This window comes from Geotrypetes seraphini, chromosome 3, assembly GCF_902459505.1.
Source record: "Geotrypetes seraphini chromosome 3, aGeoSer1.1, whole genome shotgun sequence".
Taxonomy (NCBI): domain Eukaryota; kingdom Metazoa; phylum Chordata; class Amphibia; order Gymnophiona; family Dermophiidae; genus Geotrypetes; species Geotrypetes seraphini.
The window spans coordinates 110,119,755-110,138,562 of record NC_047086.1 but is presented as its reverse complement, the minus strand read 5'-3'; the positions used below and the strand labels follow the sequence as shown (position 1 = coordinate 110,138,562).

At 42.2% G+C, this 18,808-nt stretch overlaps 1 protein-coding gene across 7 annotated transcripts in view; it reads left to right on the top strand.

The window, feature by feature from the left end:
- The window catches only part of ITSN2 (intersectin 2), a 317,097-nt gene that overhangs the window by 187,256 nt on the left and 111,033 nt on the right, over positions 1–18,808 (top strand). For all 7 annotated transcript variants that reach the window (XM_033939784.1, XM_033939780.1, XM_033939783.1 and 4 more), the window contains 3 exons: positions 487–692; positions 4,634–4,698; positions 10,725–10,891. In XM_033939784.1, coding sequence (XP_033795675.1) covers positions 487–692; positions 4,634–4,698; positions 10,725–10,891 — 438 coding nt within the window. The remainder of the gene's footprint in view (positions 1–486; positions 693–4,633; positions 4,699–10,724; positions 10,892–18,808) is intronic.

Below are 18,808 nucleotides of genomic sequence, written 5' to 3'. Positions count from 1 at the left end.
AAGTAACTAACAGCAGGTCAGCAATTTCATGTTTGAGTTCTTTCAGTACCCTGGGATGTATATCATCCGGTCCAAATGATTTATCACTTTTTAACTTGTTAATTTGGCTTCGTACATCTTCCTGATTCACCAAAATTTCTTTCAGTTGATAATCAAGTATAACCCGTAGGTAGCAGAATGAAGGCACTGTTAAAAGTCTATAAAATAAAATTAGGGTTAAGGATGGAGGAGAGAGAGAACCTGTAATGCAACATGCCACCATTTTTTCAGGGTTGAGGACAAGCTGGTTGTTAGTTAACCATGATGCTGTAAGTCAAAATTGTAAGGGAGACGAGTCAGAGTGGAATGCTGAACATAGATACATCAAGAGAATATCATCAGCGTAGATGAAAAATTTACCTGCATAGTCCACCCACTCAAATATGATCTAAATCAAGCTAATCCAGTATCATTCAAACCCTATTGTATTTTTATTGTATTTAACAGGGACAAGCTGTAGAGAACTTGAAAGCACAAGCTCTTTGTTCCTGGACTGCAAAAAAAGACAACCACTTGAACTTTTCCAAAAATGACACCATTACTGTGCTAGAGCAGCAAGAAAACTGGTGGTTTGGAGAAGTGCATGGACAAAGGGGATGGTTTCCTAAATCCTATGTCAAGATCATACCTGGTAGTGAAAACAAGACAATTGAGTATGTGCAATCTTCTTTATGTTTAATAAGTGTTTTAAAAACCTTTTACACATGTTCCTAGTTACTAAAGTCACTCTCAAACTACAAGACTTTCAATTTTATTGTATGCACGCAGCTACTCTGATTTGCATCTCATTTCATAATCCTTGACTTCTAAATATGTGAGGTAATTGTCTGAAATGAGTTATGAAAATAGCACATCTTAAGTCTTGGAGCAAATCTGCTAGAAAAGGGCCTCAGCCAAGATTGAAGGGGGATATCCCCCCAGGATCATCTGCCATTATATTAGATGTCTTCACTGCATGGGCTGCTGCAACTGTTGGCCTTCTAGTACTCAAGTTCGCCAGTTCCTTGTTCTTTTTCCTCTTGGAACTCTTGTTGATACGTGGTATATATACATTTTGTGCCTCATTGACTGTGTCCTTAAAAAGGGACCATGCTTGCTCTACATCTTTACAGTGCTTATCCTCTTCTTAATCTTCTTCCCCACCATGATTCTCATCCCTTCGTAATTCCCTTTTCGGAAGTTCAGCGCCATGGCCGTCGTTCTGGATCGATGTTTTGCCCCTGTGTCCAGGTCAAAGCGGATCATATTATTATCACTAGTTCCCAGCGTCCCCTCTATTTCTAGACCTTGCGCCAGTCCTCATAGTCCATTTAGAATTAAGTCCAGAATTGCGTTTCCTCTCATATATTCCTTTACAAGTTGTTCCAGGAAGCAATCGCCTACAGCATCCAGGAACTTGCTCTCCCTGCTGCAGCCGGAGATGCCTAGGTTCCAGTCTATCCCTGGATAATTGAAGTCCCCCATGATAATTGCGTTGCCTCCCTTGCAGTTGCGTTTAATCTCGTCCGTCATTTCTCCATCAATTTCTTCAGACTGCCCTGGGGGGCAGTAGTAGATGTTGATCTTCATTTCTGTTCCATTTGTTCCCAGAATTTTGACCCATAGAGACTCTAACTTATTCTTCGTGTTCTCCATAGACTCAATTCCCTCTTTGACGTATAGGGCAATGCCTTCACCTTTTTGACTCACTCTGTCTCTGCGGTATAGCTTGTATCCCGGTAGCACAGTATCCCAGATGTTTTCGTCGTTCCACCATGTTTCCATGATGCCAAGGTTGTCTTTTTGTGCCATAGCTTCTAATTCACCCATCTTATTCTTTAGGCTCCTTGCGTTCATGTACATACATTTGAGTTTGCAGCCTGTTACTTTCTTGCAATTCCTTCCCTCTTGTGTCCCTTTCGATCCATCAGGATTTCTGTCCTGCCCATGATCCGGTGAGTCTTCCCTGCTATCTTTCTGCACGGTCGACTGTCAGCTTTCCCCTTCTTCCTAGTTCAAAAACTTCTCAATTTCTCTCTTGATGTTGCCTACAAGTAGCCTCGTTCTGTCTCCGCTGAGGTGGAGTCCATCCTTCCTGAATAGTTTGCTCTTCCCCCAGAACGTCGTCCAGTTGCGCACGAAGTGGAATCCTTCTTCCTCACACCAGCACCTCATCCACGCGTTGACTGCTTGCAGCTCCGTATGCCTCTTCTAATCAGCCCTGGGTACTGGCAGGATCTCCGAGAATGCTACCCTCTGCGTTCTGGTCTTCAGCTTCCTTCCTAGCATCCGGAACTGGTCCTTCAGTACTTCCTGTTGCTCACATTTGTCCCCACATGGATCACTACTGCCGCATCTTCCTCTTCCACGCTGTCGATGATCCTATCGATGCGGCTCACTATGTCTTCTACCTTGGCTCCCGGTACGCAGGCCACCAGTCAATCCTGTCTTCCTCCTGCTATGTGTCTGTCAACTTGTCTGATGATGGAGTCCCCCACGACGATCGCTGTCCTCTTTATCTTCTCTTGCCTCAGGTCCGTGTCCCTGGTGTATGACCATCTCTCCAGCTGTAGATCCGTGTCCTCTGTGCACTTCCATCTTCCCTCATCCTGACGTTGGCTTGCACCGGACTCATCTTCCTGTGGGTTCCTTCTGCTGTTTTCAGGTCTCGCTGCTGTGTCATCCATTTCTTTTTTGTGGTTGTCCTCCAGGTGGTCCTCACTCTGCATAGGTATATCTCGGCAGTTCCACTGTTGCTGGTGATTTTCCATGGCCTCCCTGAATCCCTCCTTGATGAACTTCTCTAACTCCCGGACTTCTTCCTCAATGGTTTCCTCTGTCTTGACGTTCTCCTCCTCCACTGATTGAAGTGCTTCCAATTCTAGTATTCTGCCCTCCTGGAGTCTGACTTGTTTCTTCAGGCTCTCCAGTTCCCCGCACTGAGTTCATACATAAGACCGCCTCCCAGAGGGGAAGTAGTCATACATATGGCAGACAGTGCAGAAAACTGGGTAGCTCAACTTCCTGCTTCTGTCTTCTGCTTCTATTGTTGCCCGCTTGCCAGGCTACCTCCTCTGTGACTACTGTGGTTGTCCTTCTGCAGTTCGTGCAGTGGCTCGCCCTTTCTTAAGGCCCCTCTATGTCTGCTGTGGCTGTCCTCTGTGAATGCTGCGGTTGTTCTCTGTGTTTGCTGTAGTTGTCCTGCTGTTTGTGCAGTGACTCGCCCCTTCGCAAAGGTGCTCTCACTAAGGCGAGCACCTTTAACACTCACCTTCGATGCACGCTGAACGGCTGAGCACCTTTGGCTCCTCCACTTTTAAGATGGAGCTCCGGATTAGTGCCTTGCTGACGTCAGAGGGGTGGTCGGAGCTATCTCTCTCCGCTGCCCCTCATTCTCGCCTGCCCTGCTTCTCTGTTCTTTTCCCCTCCTACTCCTCTCTCTCAGCTCCCGATTCTGTCCTGTCTCCTGTTTGCCTGCCTCCCGACTTTCTCCTACCTGCTTGCCCTGCCCTGCACAATATATATACTCTGAATAGGCTAAATAAAACTCAAAATAATCTGATTCAAACAGTGCTCAGAGTTTTGAATCTTGGGCCAAACTTCGGGTCATACCCAAGCTGTTATGCGTATGTGGCTGGACTCTCAATCATTGCACTTGTTTAGTTTTGCTAATGTCCATTACTTTGTATGATAGTAAAAAATCTTTTATTTATCTGCTTTAATTTAGAAGAAAGAGTCTTGTTAAATGCTTTGGGTTAAAGTATATGGAGACATAAACTGTCAATATGTATACTTTGGAAGAAAGGTGGGAGGGGATATGTTAGACATATAAATATCCTAGTGGTATTAACGTATAGGAGGTGAGTCCATGTCAAATGAAGGAGAAATGGAATGAGAATGCATGGGGTGAAGTTAAAAGATTGAAGACTTGTGAGTAATCTAAGGAAATAATTTTTTTTAGAAAGGGTTGTGGATGGGCAAACTGGAATGGCCATATGACCATTATCTTCCGACATGTTTCTTTCTATTAATGGTAGCCCACATTAGTAACTGTGGCCAAAATTTGATTTAATACAGACTTTCTAAAATATTTAGATAGATTGAGCAATTCAGTCTTTCCTCTCACGATCCTATCTGTGTGTGTATGTGTTTTATATATAAGACATCTTTTTTAAAGACAATCTTTATATTCTCCTACTACCAGGAGAGCATGACATTTCAAGGTTTCATTTAGTATGGGTCCAGGCAGCAGGGACAACATACTAAGGCACAAATAGAGACAGACTTTGGTGTGCATTAGAACATGTATGACAATGTATGTAGGAATTACTTTGCAAGAGGGTAAAGATGCTGGGACTAGTATCTTTTTTTAGCTTATCATGAAGTAGAAGCCCTTTCAGCCACTGAAAATTATTTTCAGGTTTTGCATAAATCTGATATATTAATATTGCGAAGGGAAAGCAAGTTCTTAATATCAAGAAGAAAACAAAAAGAATACACACATCTATAAACCATTTGGCCATACTCTTATTTTAAAATTTAAAATGAGGAATAATTTAAATATAGCTATTTGTGTGCAGCATAGACAAACTTTGTTCATTTTTTTTGTCTTCAGGACAGAAGCTGTTTATGCATCTGTAAACAAGAAGCCCAGCACCAGTTCCTGTACACAAGGCGAGGGTAAGAACAGATGGTTATGTAATGTAGTTTAATCATGCATTTATAATCATCTCATCCACAACAGTGACTCAGGGCAGATAACAGTTCAGATCATTACATAAAAACACATTTAAAGACTAATATAGTTTGCTAGAAAATGCACACATTCAGGGAAATAATTACCAAGAGTGACAAAACTGTATACAGTGTTTCTTTTAGGGCTGCATTTCAATTAATTGCAGGTGATCACAAAATTAAAGTACAGCTGAATGTGACTCTAGGCAAGTCACTTAATTCTCCATTGTTCCAGGTACAAAATAAGTACCTGTATATAATATGTATACATTGTGTATATATAATTGTGACCTGCCTAGGTGTTAGGCAGGCAAAAAAAATTTAAAATAAATAAACTGATTTGATTGTTGTAACTACAAGAAAGGTAGTTTGTTATATCCCATTCCCTTCTCTTCCTTAAAGGACTGATAATCTCCCTACATCTCATCTCCAGATTCAACACCTCTCCCTTTCTCTTCCTTCCCTTCCTTTCTCCTCCTTCTCTCCCTTTCCTCTTCTTCCAGGTCCATTATTTTTCTTTTCTTGGGGTCCATTCAGTCTCTCCCTCCCTCCCTTCTTACCCCCGTGTGTTTTTTTGTAATGATCTGAACTGGAAAGAGCACCAAAAGTATCAAAAAGAATGTCACCGTGAGGTTCGGAAAGCTAAAAGAGAGTATGAAGAAAGGCTAGCCAGGGAAGCAAGAAATTTCAAACCGTTCTTCAGATATGTTAAAGGGAAGCAGCCAGCTAGAGAGGAAGTGGGACCGCTAGACGACGGAGACAGGAAGGGAGTGGTGAAGGAGGAGAAGGTAGTAGCAGAAAGGCTTAACATGTTCTTCTCGTCTGTATTTACTAACGAAAACACGTCCAACATGCCGGAGCCTGAGCAATTCTTCAACGGAAGTCAAGCAGAAAAATTAACATTCATAGAAGTGAGCATTGAGGACGTTCGCAGGCAGATAGAAAAACTAAAAACTGAGAAATCCCCGGGTCCGGATGGCATACATCCAAGGTTCTGAAGGAATTAAAGGAGGAGATAGCGGAACTACTGCAGCAAATTTGCAACTTATCCCTGAAAACAGGCGAGGTCCCGGAGGATTGGAAGATAGCCAACGTTATGCCCATCTTTAAAAAGGGATCAAGAGGTGATCCGGGAAACTACAGGCCAGTGAGCCTGACTTCAGTTCCTGGGAAAATGGCAGAAGCATCGATCAACATTTTGAAAAGCACGAACTTCTGATAGCCAGCCAGCATGGTTTCTGCAAGGGACGATCATGCCAAACAAACTTATTGCACTTCTTTGAAGGGATTAACAAACAGATGGACAAAGGAGACCCCATTGACATCATATATCTAGATTTCCAAAACGCCTTTGACAAGGTGCCCCATGAATGTCTACTCCGGAAACTAAAGAACCATGGGGTGGAAGGAGACGTACATAGATGGATCAGAAACTGGTTGGAGGGTAGAAAACAAAGGGTAGGAGTGAAGGGCCACTACTCCGACTGGAGGAGGGTCACGAGTGGTGTCCCACAGGGCTCGGTGCTCGGGCCGCTACTATTTAATATCTTCATAAATGATCTAGAAACAGGGACGAAGTGCGAGATAATAAAATTTGCGGACGACACTAAACTATTTAATGGAGCTCGGACTACAGAGGAATGTGAAGAATTGCAAAGGGACTTGAACAAACTAGAAGATTGGACGACGAAATGGCAGATGAAGTTCAACATTGAGAAATGTAAGGTATTACATGTGGGGAGCAGAAACTCAAGGTACAACTATACAATGGGAGGGATATTATTGAATAAGAGTACCCAGGAAAGGGACTTGGGGGTATTGGTGGACATGACAATGAAGCCGACGGCACAGTGTGCAGCGGCCGCTAAGAGAGCGAATAGAATGCTTGGTATAATCAAAAAGGGTATTACAGCCAGAACGAAAGAGGTTATCCTGCCGTTGTATCGGGCAATGGTGCGCCCGCATTTGGAGTACTGCGTCCAATATTGGTCGCCATACCTTAAGAAGGATATGGCGTTAGTCGAGAGGGTTCAGAGGAGAGCGACGCGTCTGATAAAAGGGATGGAAAACCTGTCATATGCTGAGAGATTGGAGAAGCTAGGTCTCTTTTCCCTGGAGAAGAGGAGACTTAGAGGGGATATGATAGAGACTTATAAGATCATGAAGGGCATAGAGAGAGTAGAGAGGGACAGATTCTTCAAACTTTCGAATAATAAAAGAACAAGAGGGCACTCGGAAAAGTTGATAGGAGACAGATTCAAAACAAATACTAGGAAGTTCTTTTTTACCCAGAGGACGTGATTGGGCAGAGTACGGTACTGGGGTTCAAGAAAGGATTAGACAAATTCCTACTGGAAAAGAGGATAGAGGGGTATAGATAGAAGATTACTGCACAGGTCCTGGACCTGCTGGGCCACCGCGTGAGCAGACTGCTGGGCACGATGGACCTCGGGTCTGACCCAGCAGAGGCATTTCTTATGTTCTTATGTTTATGGTGAGCAGCTCCAAGCTCTTCTCATGGCTACTGCCTCAACCATAGAGTCCATCAGTGGCACCTCCAGTTCTGCTCATGGATCTGCAACTCACCCCCCCCCCAAGGATTCAGCACCTGCCCCCTCCCCAGGTCTACTTTAAAGATGGTCTTCTGTTGGTCCCTGACAGTGGCAGAATTGTATATAATGCTGTCTGCAACCTGATCACCTGATCCAAAGCTTTCTGTATAGCTCATCCCACCTCATCTGACATCACTTCTTGTTTCTGCATGAGTAAGACAGGTCAGAGGGAAAGCTTTGAATCAAGTCACAGGCAACATGTGGTGGTGGTGGTGAGGGGAAGATGCCACATTGCACCAAGGACAGGGGTATGGGAGTGGAAGAGATGTTTGGAGAAGACAGGAAATGCTGCAACATGATTAATATTTTTAATTGTGAATTTTAATGCATTGATTGCAAAGTTAACTGCAAATAACTTAAATGGTAGTACTGTATATTTCAGTATTCTGACCCCATGCCTTCTAGTGATCTTTTCCAAGTTGCTAATCTAAAAGCCTACAGTGAAGGCAATTGTGTCTTATATTGCTCCTCTGATCGCAATGAATGTGTTGGAATATACATAACAACGATGGACCACTTGTCTGACTCAGCAGTGGCAATTCTTATGTTCATTTTTATTTGAATTTCCTCAAGAAAGTTTGAGTCTGCAAGCAGTGTATTACTGAACCTCCAAACAGATCTATTAGAATCTTTTTCAGTGAACTGATATTCTATCCAAATTCCAGCATGATCCGACAAAATGATAGGATCTATGTTGGCTTTTGTATCCTGTTGAATTAAATGATCTGAAACAAAAAAATAATCAATTCTTGAAATTCATTTACAAGCTTGTCCAATTGTCATTTTATAAATATAAATATACAGAGCAAGAACCAACAAAATCCCTGTCTCTCCTCCCCTTCACATATATCCCCTCTACTATCAAGAAAACTGAATAAGCCAAATTATTACAGAATGCTTCACAGAAATATCATGCTAACAGAATACTGCAGTCACACGACAGGAATAGTGTTAGGGGGATGCCCCCTGGTCAGAGAGAGCCCTAAGCCAACTGAGAGCTAAAGAAGAACTGTCTGGGCTTTGCAGTCTCCAGTTATGTTTCTAGCAGGATATATATTTCAAATCTGATATATTCTAATGACAAAATAGAAATAAAATTAATTTTTTCTACCTTTTGTTGTCTCTGGTTTCTGCTTTCATCTTCTTTTCACTCTTTTCCTTCCAGCGTCTGCCCTGTCTCTTCAATCCAGCATCTGCCCCTTCCATCCACTGTCCTGCCATTTCCCCCTTCCATATGTATCTGACTTCTTTCTATGCCCCTCTCCCCAGCCTGTGCCTCCTCTCTCCTTTTTACATCATTCATTCCAGCTTCATTTCTTTCTTCATTTTTATCTCTCCTACACCAGATCTAGCATCTTTATCCCTCTCTCATTTCTCTGCTGACCCCCCTTTCCAGCATCAATCTCTCTCTACTTTCTCATTCCTCTGTCTCTCCCCTTTCCCTCATCTGATCTCTCCATTCCACCCTGACCCCCTTTCCCCTCCTGTAATCTTCCTGCCAGCTGTTTCCTTCCTTTTCTTCCTTCTCCCTTCCCTCCTCCCCCTATCCAACATTAACTCTCTTCCCATCCCTTTCCCTCTTCCCCTCCCAGCAGCATCTCTCCTTCTACCTCCCTCCAGGTCCTGTAGTAGCTCTCCCTTTATCCAGCAGTTTCCCAGCCTCCAACAGTGGCTTCCTCCCCTTCCAGCAGCTCTCAGTACTTGCCTGCAGCAGTGATTTACTTAGGCAGCCTCTGAGGAAAGAGGAAGTTGCCGGTGAATCACTGCCCTGGCAAGTATGAGAGCTGCTAGGAAGGGAGACAGCCACTGTTGAAGGCTCCCCAGGATCTTGCTCCCACGCACGCTGACCATCTCCCTCCACTTGCATCTGTACCTGCAGCTCTCTCCCTTCTACCTGCACCTTCCCTGCGGCCCTCTTCAGCAATTTGGTAGGGGCGGCGATCAAGACAGGCTGCCGACGTCGGAACCTTCCCTCTCTGAGTCCCGCTTATTTTGTTTCAACTTCCTGTTTCCGAACAGGCGAGACTCGCAGAGGGAAGGTCCCGACGTCGGCAGCCTGTCTTGATCGCCCGAGGCTGGGCTGAACAGAAGCCTTCAAACACTACCGCAGTCGGCAGGAAATTTAACCGCCGACTCGATCTCGCCGGTCCTTTGCAGACCGCCAGAAATTTTTTGCGGACCGACACCGGTCCACGGACCAGCAGTTGCAGAACAGCGCTCTAAATCAGTGGTTCCCAACCCTGTCCTGGAGGAACACCAGGCCAATTGGGTTTTCAGGCTAGCCCTAATGAATATGCATGAAGCAAATTTGCATGCCTATCACTTCCATCATATGCAAATCTCTCTCATGCATATTCATTAGGGCTAGCCTGAAAACCCGATTGGCCTGGTGGTCCTCCAGGACAGGGTTGGGAATCACTGCTCTAAATGATGTAATTCTGAATAGGAAAATGCTAAATTTATTACAATTACAATAATCATTTGGTATATCAAAGTCTCAAGGTTATAAATTGTTGCAGTTGAAGCAGGCCATTCAAAAAGGGTTCCCTGACTGGCACAACTTAAAAAATCAGTACAGCTTGCTGGGTCTATGCTTCCAGACAGATTTTCAATGGCATCAGGTTACTAAGAGGTACAAATTAATATCTGAATATTTGGAGAAAAAAAACAAACTTAAGAGACATTTGGAGTATTGCTAACCATAGCTTTGCAGGTTCATTTATCAATTCTCTCAGTATTCCAGTCCAGTCAATTTGCTATTCTTCAGTTTGTCAAATTGCCCCTTTACATTTAGGTTTACAGAGATTTATTTTAGTTTTTCTGACTCATCAGCATTAAGTACCATTTCAATACTAGTGTCACTCCCACAATTTCTTCAATGAAGACCAAATCAAAGAATTCATGTAATCGCTCTGCTATGGTCTTGTCTTCCCTGAGTGCCCCTTTTACTTTTCAGACATCTAGCAGTCCAACTGAATTTTTTACTGGCCTCTTGCTTCTAATACAGTATAAATCTTAGTTTGGATAATGCATCAAGGAATAGGTAGTGATCAAGAGAGTTTAAAGTTTTGGTAGGTCAGAAAGGGCAAGAATTGAGTAAAGACCCTTGGATCTGACGAGGAACAAGTCACTGGAGAGTTTGACATGGCCTGTTGTTATAGAAGGTGAAAGCCAGATCGTAATAAATAAAGAACAGCTTGAGCTGAATTAAAGTTAAGATATCAAGGTGAATAGCACCGTCAAGTAGCTTGGTTTTGAAAGGGAGAAGAGATGGGACAGTAAGCTGAAGGGGCATATTGGGTTCGCTTAACTATTTTGATAAGACCAATATAAAAAAATATGTTTCCTTTTGTTCTACAGAATATGTTGCACTTTACCCCTATTCAAGCTCGGAAATTGGTGATTTGACTTTTGCTCAAGGAGATGTAATTCTAGTGACTCAAAAAAATGCAGAGTGGTGGACAGGAAGTATTGATGGCAGGCTAGGCATCTTCCCTTCCAACTATGTCAAGCCAAAGGATCTAGATGTAAGATTTATATATATTGTATTCACTGCTATTACACTATTTACTATTTTATACTCAAAGTTGATATGCAAATAGTCTGGCACATCTGAAGTATTACAATGTATGTTTTAATGTTCTGGTCAATATTCAGCAGGTGGTGGTCAGTTTTTTTTTTTGTTTTGTTTTTTAATGCTCATCACTGCAGGAAGAATTAGCCCCAGATATTCAATACCAAGCCATGTACAGGCACCAGCACTGAATATCTGGGGATAATTTCTTATGTGCTGGTCACCAGAGTTTATGTGGGTCCCAGCCAATATTCAGTGGTACCGCAAGGCTGCTATGAGAAGTTGTAGCAACCATTTTCCAGAAGCAGCCACTAGGGGCAGGAGCAAATAGAGTTTCCTTCTACCTCCATCACCCCCACTGGACCACCAAGGGCTTTTGGTAGGCCCAAGTGTGTTGGAGGAAGTGGGTATGAACCTGGGAATGGGAGGGAGGGATCTTGCCACATGGGTGTTTGGAGGAAGGGAGAGTGAATCAGAATGGGGGGCGTGTTCTTCTGGATGGGCATGTGTGAGGATCAGAATGTTCTGGGTGGGGAGGGAGGGAAAAGGGTTGGTGACACATCAGGCCTGGGTTAAAGCTATGTGTCCAATAGGTTTTGAACTTCTAAGAGCCTTTTCTAAAAAAGCGTAATTCATCGTAATCCAATAGAGCCCTGCCCTAGAAATAGTCTTAATTAAACATAGAAACACTAGTATTTAAGCCCATTACATTAACGGGTGCTAGAATAGATGTGTGTGTCTGTCTGTCTTTCTTTCTGTCTTTCTCTTTCCTCGGCTGTCCCTTGCCTGCTCCCCCTGTTCAGCAGTAGCCCTACTCCCTTCCTTTTACCTCCCCCGTGTCCAGCAGTAGGCCTTCTCCCTACCACGGACATACGGATCACGCAGGTAGGAGTGCGCATGCGCTTAGCGTTTTATTATTATAGATGATAGCAGATAAAGGCCATATTTCCCATGCAGTCTGCTCATCCACAGCATTAAAATACTATATTTTTATCCATCTAAAACATAATGTGACCTTGAAAAGTTATCATGTCATCTTCCCTGTTTCCACCTTAATCAATGACAGTCAAACTCTTAAAGCATCTGCAGACAGCCTAGACCAGGGGCAGACAACATCGGTCCTTGAGGGCCAGAATCCAGTCGGGTATTCAGGATTTCCCCAATGAATATGCATGAGATCTATTTGCATGCACTGCTTTCAATGCATATTCATTGGGGAAATCCTGAAAACCCAACTGGATTACGGCCCTCGAGGACCGATGTTGCCTGCCCCTGGTTTAGGCTGTTACGACCTTCCACTAGCCCAGGGGTAGGGAACTCTGGCCCTCAAGAGCCGTATTCCAGTCGGGTATTCAGGATTTCCCCAATGAATATGCATGAGATCTATTTGCATGCACTGCTTTCAATGCATATTCATTGGGGAAATCCTGAAAACCCGACTGGAATACGGCTCTCGAGGACCGGAGTTCCCTACCCCTGCACTAGCTCATAACCCATCTTAACCCCTAAAGTTCAGTTTTATAACTCCTTAAATCCCAAAAAGCCCAATCCTATTAAGTCCCCTCCCTCTTCCCCTCATGTGTAGGTAACACCAGAAAACATTTATGGTCTTTACTTGTAACTCATTAAATATCTTACTTTGTGCTCTAGGGCCAAAATTTGAATGTATCTTTTCCGGATCAGGAACTATGAGACTAGCATCTTGGGCCTCCAGAAGCATTAGACTATGAAAAGCATTCACCTCCAGGACAAATAATTGGTAATTCCCTTTGTGTGTTAAGGGCACAAGGATTAGTAAACACCTTCCCAGGGGCTCCATATTAAGCCAGTTTCCCAAATAATAATCTCAAGGAAGTAACTGTAATAGGTTTTCTTAGGACGCCACTCATAGGTGATTTAAATTTACACCTAGAAGACCTTACTGACAGAGATACTCTTGACTTTGTTAATTTCCTCCAATCATTAGGTTTTACATGTTCACCTTTCACCCCTACTCACGAAAAATGGCACTCTTTAGATATTGTCAGTTTTTTTGATCACTCTTCCCAACAGATCTCTATTGATTCTGTTCGCTGGCAACTGGTCCCCTGGATAGATCATTATCTTGGTGAGTTTTCACTCCCTATTTTTATGTCCCCTATCTTGACTCAACTACCAAAGAAGAAAACTGTTACTTTTTGAAAGAAAGCCTGTCCAGAACTCTTCTGGTCTCAAGTTTTATCTACCCTCCCCTGTTCTCCCAGGGAAGACTTTATTGATGCAATCTGGTCTAAATGGAACTCTCTTTCAGAGTCCATTGATCACTCTTTAGCCCCAATAATCACTAAACAGATTACTGTAACCCAAAAAGCACCATGGTTCTCATCTTTTCATAGAATTCTAAAACAAAATTATAGAAAGTTAGAAAAGAGATGGAAAAAATCTCATTCCGACTCGGACAAGTCAATATGGCGATGTGCACTTAGGTCTTACAATTTTGAACTTAGGAAAGCAAGAAAATCTTATTATGGTTGTAAAATAGTCAAGTCTTCTAACCAAAGTAGCATTCTTTTCAAGCTTGGCGTTCTTTGATTATTATTCCTTTCAAATCTGATCATTCTTCATCTCCCTCTTCAGAAACCTTAGCTTTTTTCTTTCAAGATAAAATTGCTACTATTAGACAATCTTTTTCTCAAATTGAATTCAATCATTCTTCTTTTTATCTTAAAAATTCTACAGAGGAAATTCCATCTTACCGCTTTTGGCATACATTTGCGTCAGTCTCTGAATTTCAAGTTTCAAGACTATGTGAAAGGATGAGTAAATGTAAATGCCTCCTAGATCCTTTTCCATCTTATTTATTCATTAACATACCCTCTCAAGCTATTACCTGGCTGAATGCCTTACTTAATCTTTCCTTAGAAACAGGTCACTTTTCACACTCTATGGGCCAAATATCGCTTTCTCTCCTTCTAAAAAAGAAGATCTAGACCCTACTTCCTCTTCTAACTATCGTCCAATTGCTAACATACCCCTACTCACAGAAATATTAGAATCTATCGTAGCTAGTCAACTCACTGATTATCTTGACAAATTCTCTCTTCTTCAACCATTTCAACATGGCTTCCGTTCCAACTTTAGCACAGAAACTTTGCTGATTTCTCTTCTCTCTAAAATTCAACAAATTCAATCCCAAAATAGATACTCCATTCTACTTCAGTTCGACTTATCTGCAGCATTTGATGTTGTCCATCATGATATTCTTCTTCAATTGCTTTCTGATATTGGTCTTCACCAAATCGTTTTTGCCTGGTTTACTAAATTTCTTCTTTACTGTTCTTATTCAGTACATTTTAAAAGCAATACATCTACCTCCTGACAACCTTCCTGCAGTGTCCCTCAGGGTTCCCTGCTTTCACAAATATTATTTAATCTTTTTATATGACTACTCTTAATAGCTTCGAGCTGTCCACTCATGAAACCTTAATTACTTATGCAGATGACATTTTTATTTTGTTAGAAATAGAGCAGGATATTACTGACTTAGCGTCTAAAGTAAATCTTAGCATTTCCAAAATCCAAATGTGGGCCCAATTCTTAGCTTCGAGCTGTCCACTCATGAAACCTTAATTACTTATGCAGATGACATTTTTATTTTGTTAGAATAGAGCAGGATATAACTGACTTAGCGTCTAAAGAAAATCTTAGCATTTCCAAAATCCAAATGTGGGCCCAATTCGTTCAGATGAAACTTAACGCGTCTAAGACAAAATTATTGTGGCTAGGCCCTAAACTTGATTGCCTTCCTAGCTCTCTAGCATTGATATCTGGTTCTCTTCTGCAAATCGAGTTTTCTGCTAAGATCCTGGGAGTTCTTTTCGACTCCTCACTTTCTTTTAAAGACCAGATCAGCTCCGTTTTTAAGAAATGTTTTTTCAATCTACTTATGTTGAGAAAAGTTAGATACCTTTTTCACAAACACCACTTTTCCATTTTGGTTCAATCGATTATTTTATCTCATCTTGACTATTGTAATGCCCTTTACCTCGGTATTACAAAAACTTGTCTTTCCAGATTACAATTGGTCCAGAATACTGCTGCCAGGCTGATTTTTGGGAAGTGTAAGTTTGATCATGTGACATCACTGTTTTTCAACCTCCACTGGCTCCCTTTGTATCTTAGAGTCCAATTCAAGTGCGCCTGTGTTGTTTTTAAAATTCTTCTAGGTATTTTCATCCCTTTAGTTCCTTTATCTTGGAATCTTTATAGATTCTCTTTTGTAAGAGGAGATCAACAATTTAAGCTTTCCTGCCCATCCAGTAAAGATATCAAAATAGGCGGGACTCAGAGAGGAAAGATCCCGACGTCGGCAGCCTGTCTTGATCGCTGCCCCTGCCGAGTCGCCGAAGAGGGCTGCGGGGAAGCTGCAAGTAGAAGGGAGATGGTCAGTGTGCGTGGTGGGGGGCAGCGTGTGGATTGGGGCCATCAGCAGCGTCTGTGCTGAAAGCCTGCCCACGTGCAGAATGCGGCGGATAGGGGCCTCCGGCTCGTCTTGGGCGGCAAGGCCTGCGGTGCAAAGCTGTTTTTGCCGGCTTGGGGGGGGGGGGGGTGTCACGAATGTGCAGGGAGCCTTCAACAGTGGCTGTCTCCTCTCCTAGCAGCTCTGTACTTGCCAGGGCAGTGATTCACTTTGGCAACTTCCCCTTTCCTCAGAAGCGGCAACGGACCCAAGGCTGCCTAAGGAAATCACTTCTGCAGGCAAGTACTGAGAGTTGCTGGAAGGAGAGGAAGCCACCGTTGGAGGCTGGGAAGCTGATGGATAAAGGGAGAGTTGCTACTGCACCTGAAGGGAGGTAGAAAGAGAGATGCTGCTGGGAGGGGGAAAGGGATGGGAAGAGAGCTACTGTTGGATAGGGGGGAGGAGGGAAGGGAGAAGGAAAAATGGAAGGAAACAGCTGGCAGGGAGATTAGAGGAGGGAAAGGGGAGAGACAGGAATGAGAAAGTAGAGAGAGATTGATGCTGGAAAGGGGGTCAGCAGAGAAATGAGAGAGGGATAAAGATGCTAGATCTGGTGTAGGAGAGATACAAATGAAGAAAGCAGTGAAGCTGGAATGAATGATGTAAAAAGGAGAGAGGAGGCACAGGCTGGATGGAAAGGGGAGAGGGGCATAGAAAGAAGTCAGATACATATGGAAGGGGGAGAGGCCAGACAGTGGATGGAATGGGCAGACCCTGGAAGGAAGAGTGGAAAGAAGATGAAAGCAGAGACCACAAAAGGTTCCACTTGTTCAATGTCTGGCTATTCACAAGACTGGTATCAAGAACTTTGTTTACTTGATTATAAATCCACAAATCCACAAGCTTGTATCCCTCTACTCCACTCAAGAAAGGTGATGAATATCTTAGACGAGTTGATGACCGGAGACACTGGATTTGGGGCTTCCGGTTTGCTGACAAGGATCGGATGACATCTGGAGAAGTTTCGCAGCCAAAGCAGTGAAGTCATTTCAAGCTGGACTTCAGTCTTGACTGTTTTTATTTTTTCACTTTCTTTATTAGTTTATGATATTTTATTTTTAAATCTCATTCATTGTTTTGCCACTTGGTTTTTGGTTCCTACTTTATTTAAATTTCATTTAAATTTCCCAAGAATTCTATAGTTTCAACGGTTCTCTCTTCTGCTTCTATTTCCTATTTCCCCTCTTTTTCAACCTTTCAAAGTCCTTTAGACCATTGTAGTCTTATTAGAATGTTTATTTTCTCTCATCTATCTCTATTTTATTTTTTCATTACTCTACTAATTGTCATTTTTCTAGGTACTTTAGTTAGATTGTGAGCCTTCGGGACAGTAAGGGAATATCTAAGTACCTATTTTACTTATAATTTTAATGCACCCTATTGTCTATTTTTTCCTGTAAACCGCTTAGAATCCTAACGGAGTTTAGCGGTATATAAGAAATAAATTACATTACATTACATCAAAAGAACCAAGATCTTTGGCCTCTCTTTGTCCTTTAAGTTCACACAACTTTGGAACGATCTTCCACTTTTCCCGAGACGCTTCAGCTCCCTTTCTTCCTTTCGCAAGGCTTTGAAAACTACTTTGTTCGCCAAACACTTTGGTAATTAACTCTTTTAAGATCCAATTAATATGTTCCTCTCAGCTTAATCGAGCACTCTTAGATTGAAGTCTCAGTATATAAAACCAAGTATTAGATTAGATTAGATTAGATTTGCTTCGGTTTTTACAGAAGAAGATGTAAGAGATCTACCTGAACCAGAAATGGTTTTCAAGGGCGATGTTGTGGAAGAACTGAAATAAATCTCAGTGAATTTGGAAGATATACTAGGCCAAATCGACAAGTTAAAAAGTGATAAATCACCTGGACTGATGGTATACATCCTAGGGTACTAAAAGAACTCCTTGTAAACCGTTTTGAAAAAAAAGTATAGATATGTTAAAAATAAATAAATAAATCGCTGACCTTCTGTTAGTAATCTGTAACCTGTTGCTGAAATCGTCCGTAGTGTCTGAAGAGTGGAGGGCAGCCATTGTTACACTGATTTTTAAAAAGGGTTCCAGGGGAAATCTGGGAAATTACAGACCGTAAGAATGACTTCAGTGCCAGGCAAAATGGTGGAAACAATTATAAAAAATAAAATTGTGGAACATGTAGACAAACATGATTTAATGAGACAGAGTCAGAATGGGTTCAGCCAAAGGAGATCTTGCCTCACCAATTTGCTTGACTTCTTTGACGGTGTGAATAAACATGTGGATAAAGGTAAGTCGGTTGATGTAGTGTATCTAGATTTTTAAAAAGCTTTTGATAAAGTTCCTCATGAGAGGCTCCTGAGAAAATTAAAGAGTCATGGGATAGGTGGCAAAGTCCAGTTGAGGATTAGGAACTGGTTATCGGATAGAAAACTGAGGGTAGGTTTAAATGGTAATTTTTCTCAATGGAGGAGAGTAAATAGTGGAGTTTCGCAGGGGTCTATACTGGGACCGGTGCTATTTAACTGATTTATAAATGATCTAGAAATTGGATTGACGAATGAGGTGATTAAATTTGCAGATGACACTAAACTGTTCAAAGTTGTTGAAACGCATGCAGATTGTGAAAAATTGCAGGCAGACCTTAGGAAATTGGAGGACTGGGCATCCAAATGGCAGATGAAATTTAATGTGGAAAAATGCAAAGTGATGCACATTGGGAAGAATAACCTGAATCACAGTTACCGGATGCTAGGGTCCACCTTGAGGGTTAGCGCACAAGAAAAGGATCTGGGTATCATTGAAGACAATACAATGAAACCTTCTGCACAGTGTGCGACGGCGGCCAAAAAAGCAAACAGGATGCTGGGAATTATTAAAAAAGGGATGGTTAAGAAGACTAAGAATGTCATAATGCCCCTGTATCGCTCCATGGTGTGACCTCATCTGGAGTATTGCGCACAATTCTGGTCTCCTTATCTCAAGAAAGATATAGAAGCACTAGAAAAGGTTCAAAGAAGAACAACCAAGATGATAAAGGGGATGGAATGCCTCTCGTATGAGAAAAGACTAAAAAATTTAGGGTTCTTCAGCTTGGAAAAGAGACTGCTGAGGGGAGCTATGATTGAAGTCTACAAAATTCTGAGTGGAGTAGAACGGGTACAAGTGGATCGATTTTTCATTCCATCAAAAATTACAAAGACTAGGGGACACTTGATGAAGTTACAGGGAAATACTTTTAAAACCAATGGGAGGAAATATTTTTTCACTCAGATATAGTTAAGCTCTGGAACGCATTGCCATAGGTTGTGGTAAAAGCAGATAGCTTGCTGGTTTTAAGAAAGGTTTGGACAATTTCCTGGAGGAACAGTTATTGAGAAAGACATGGAGAAGCC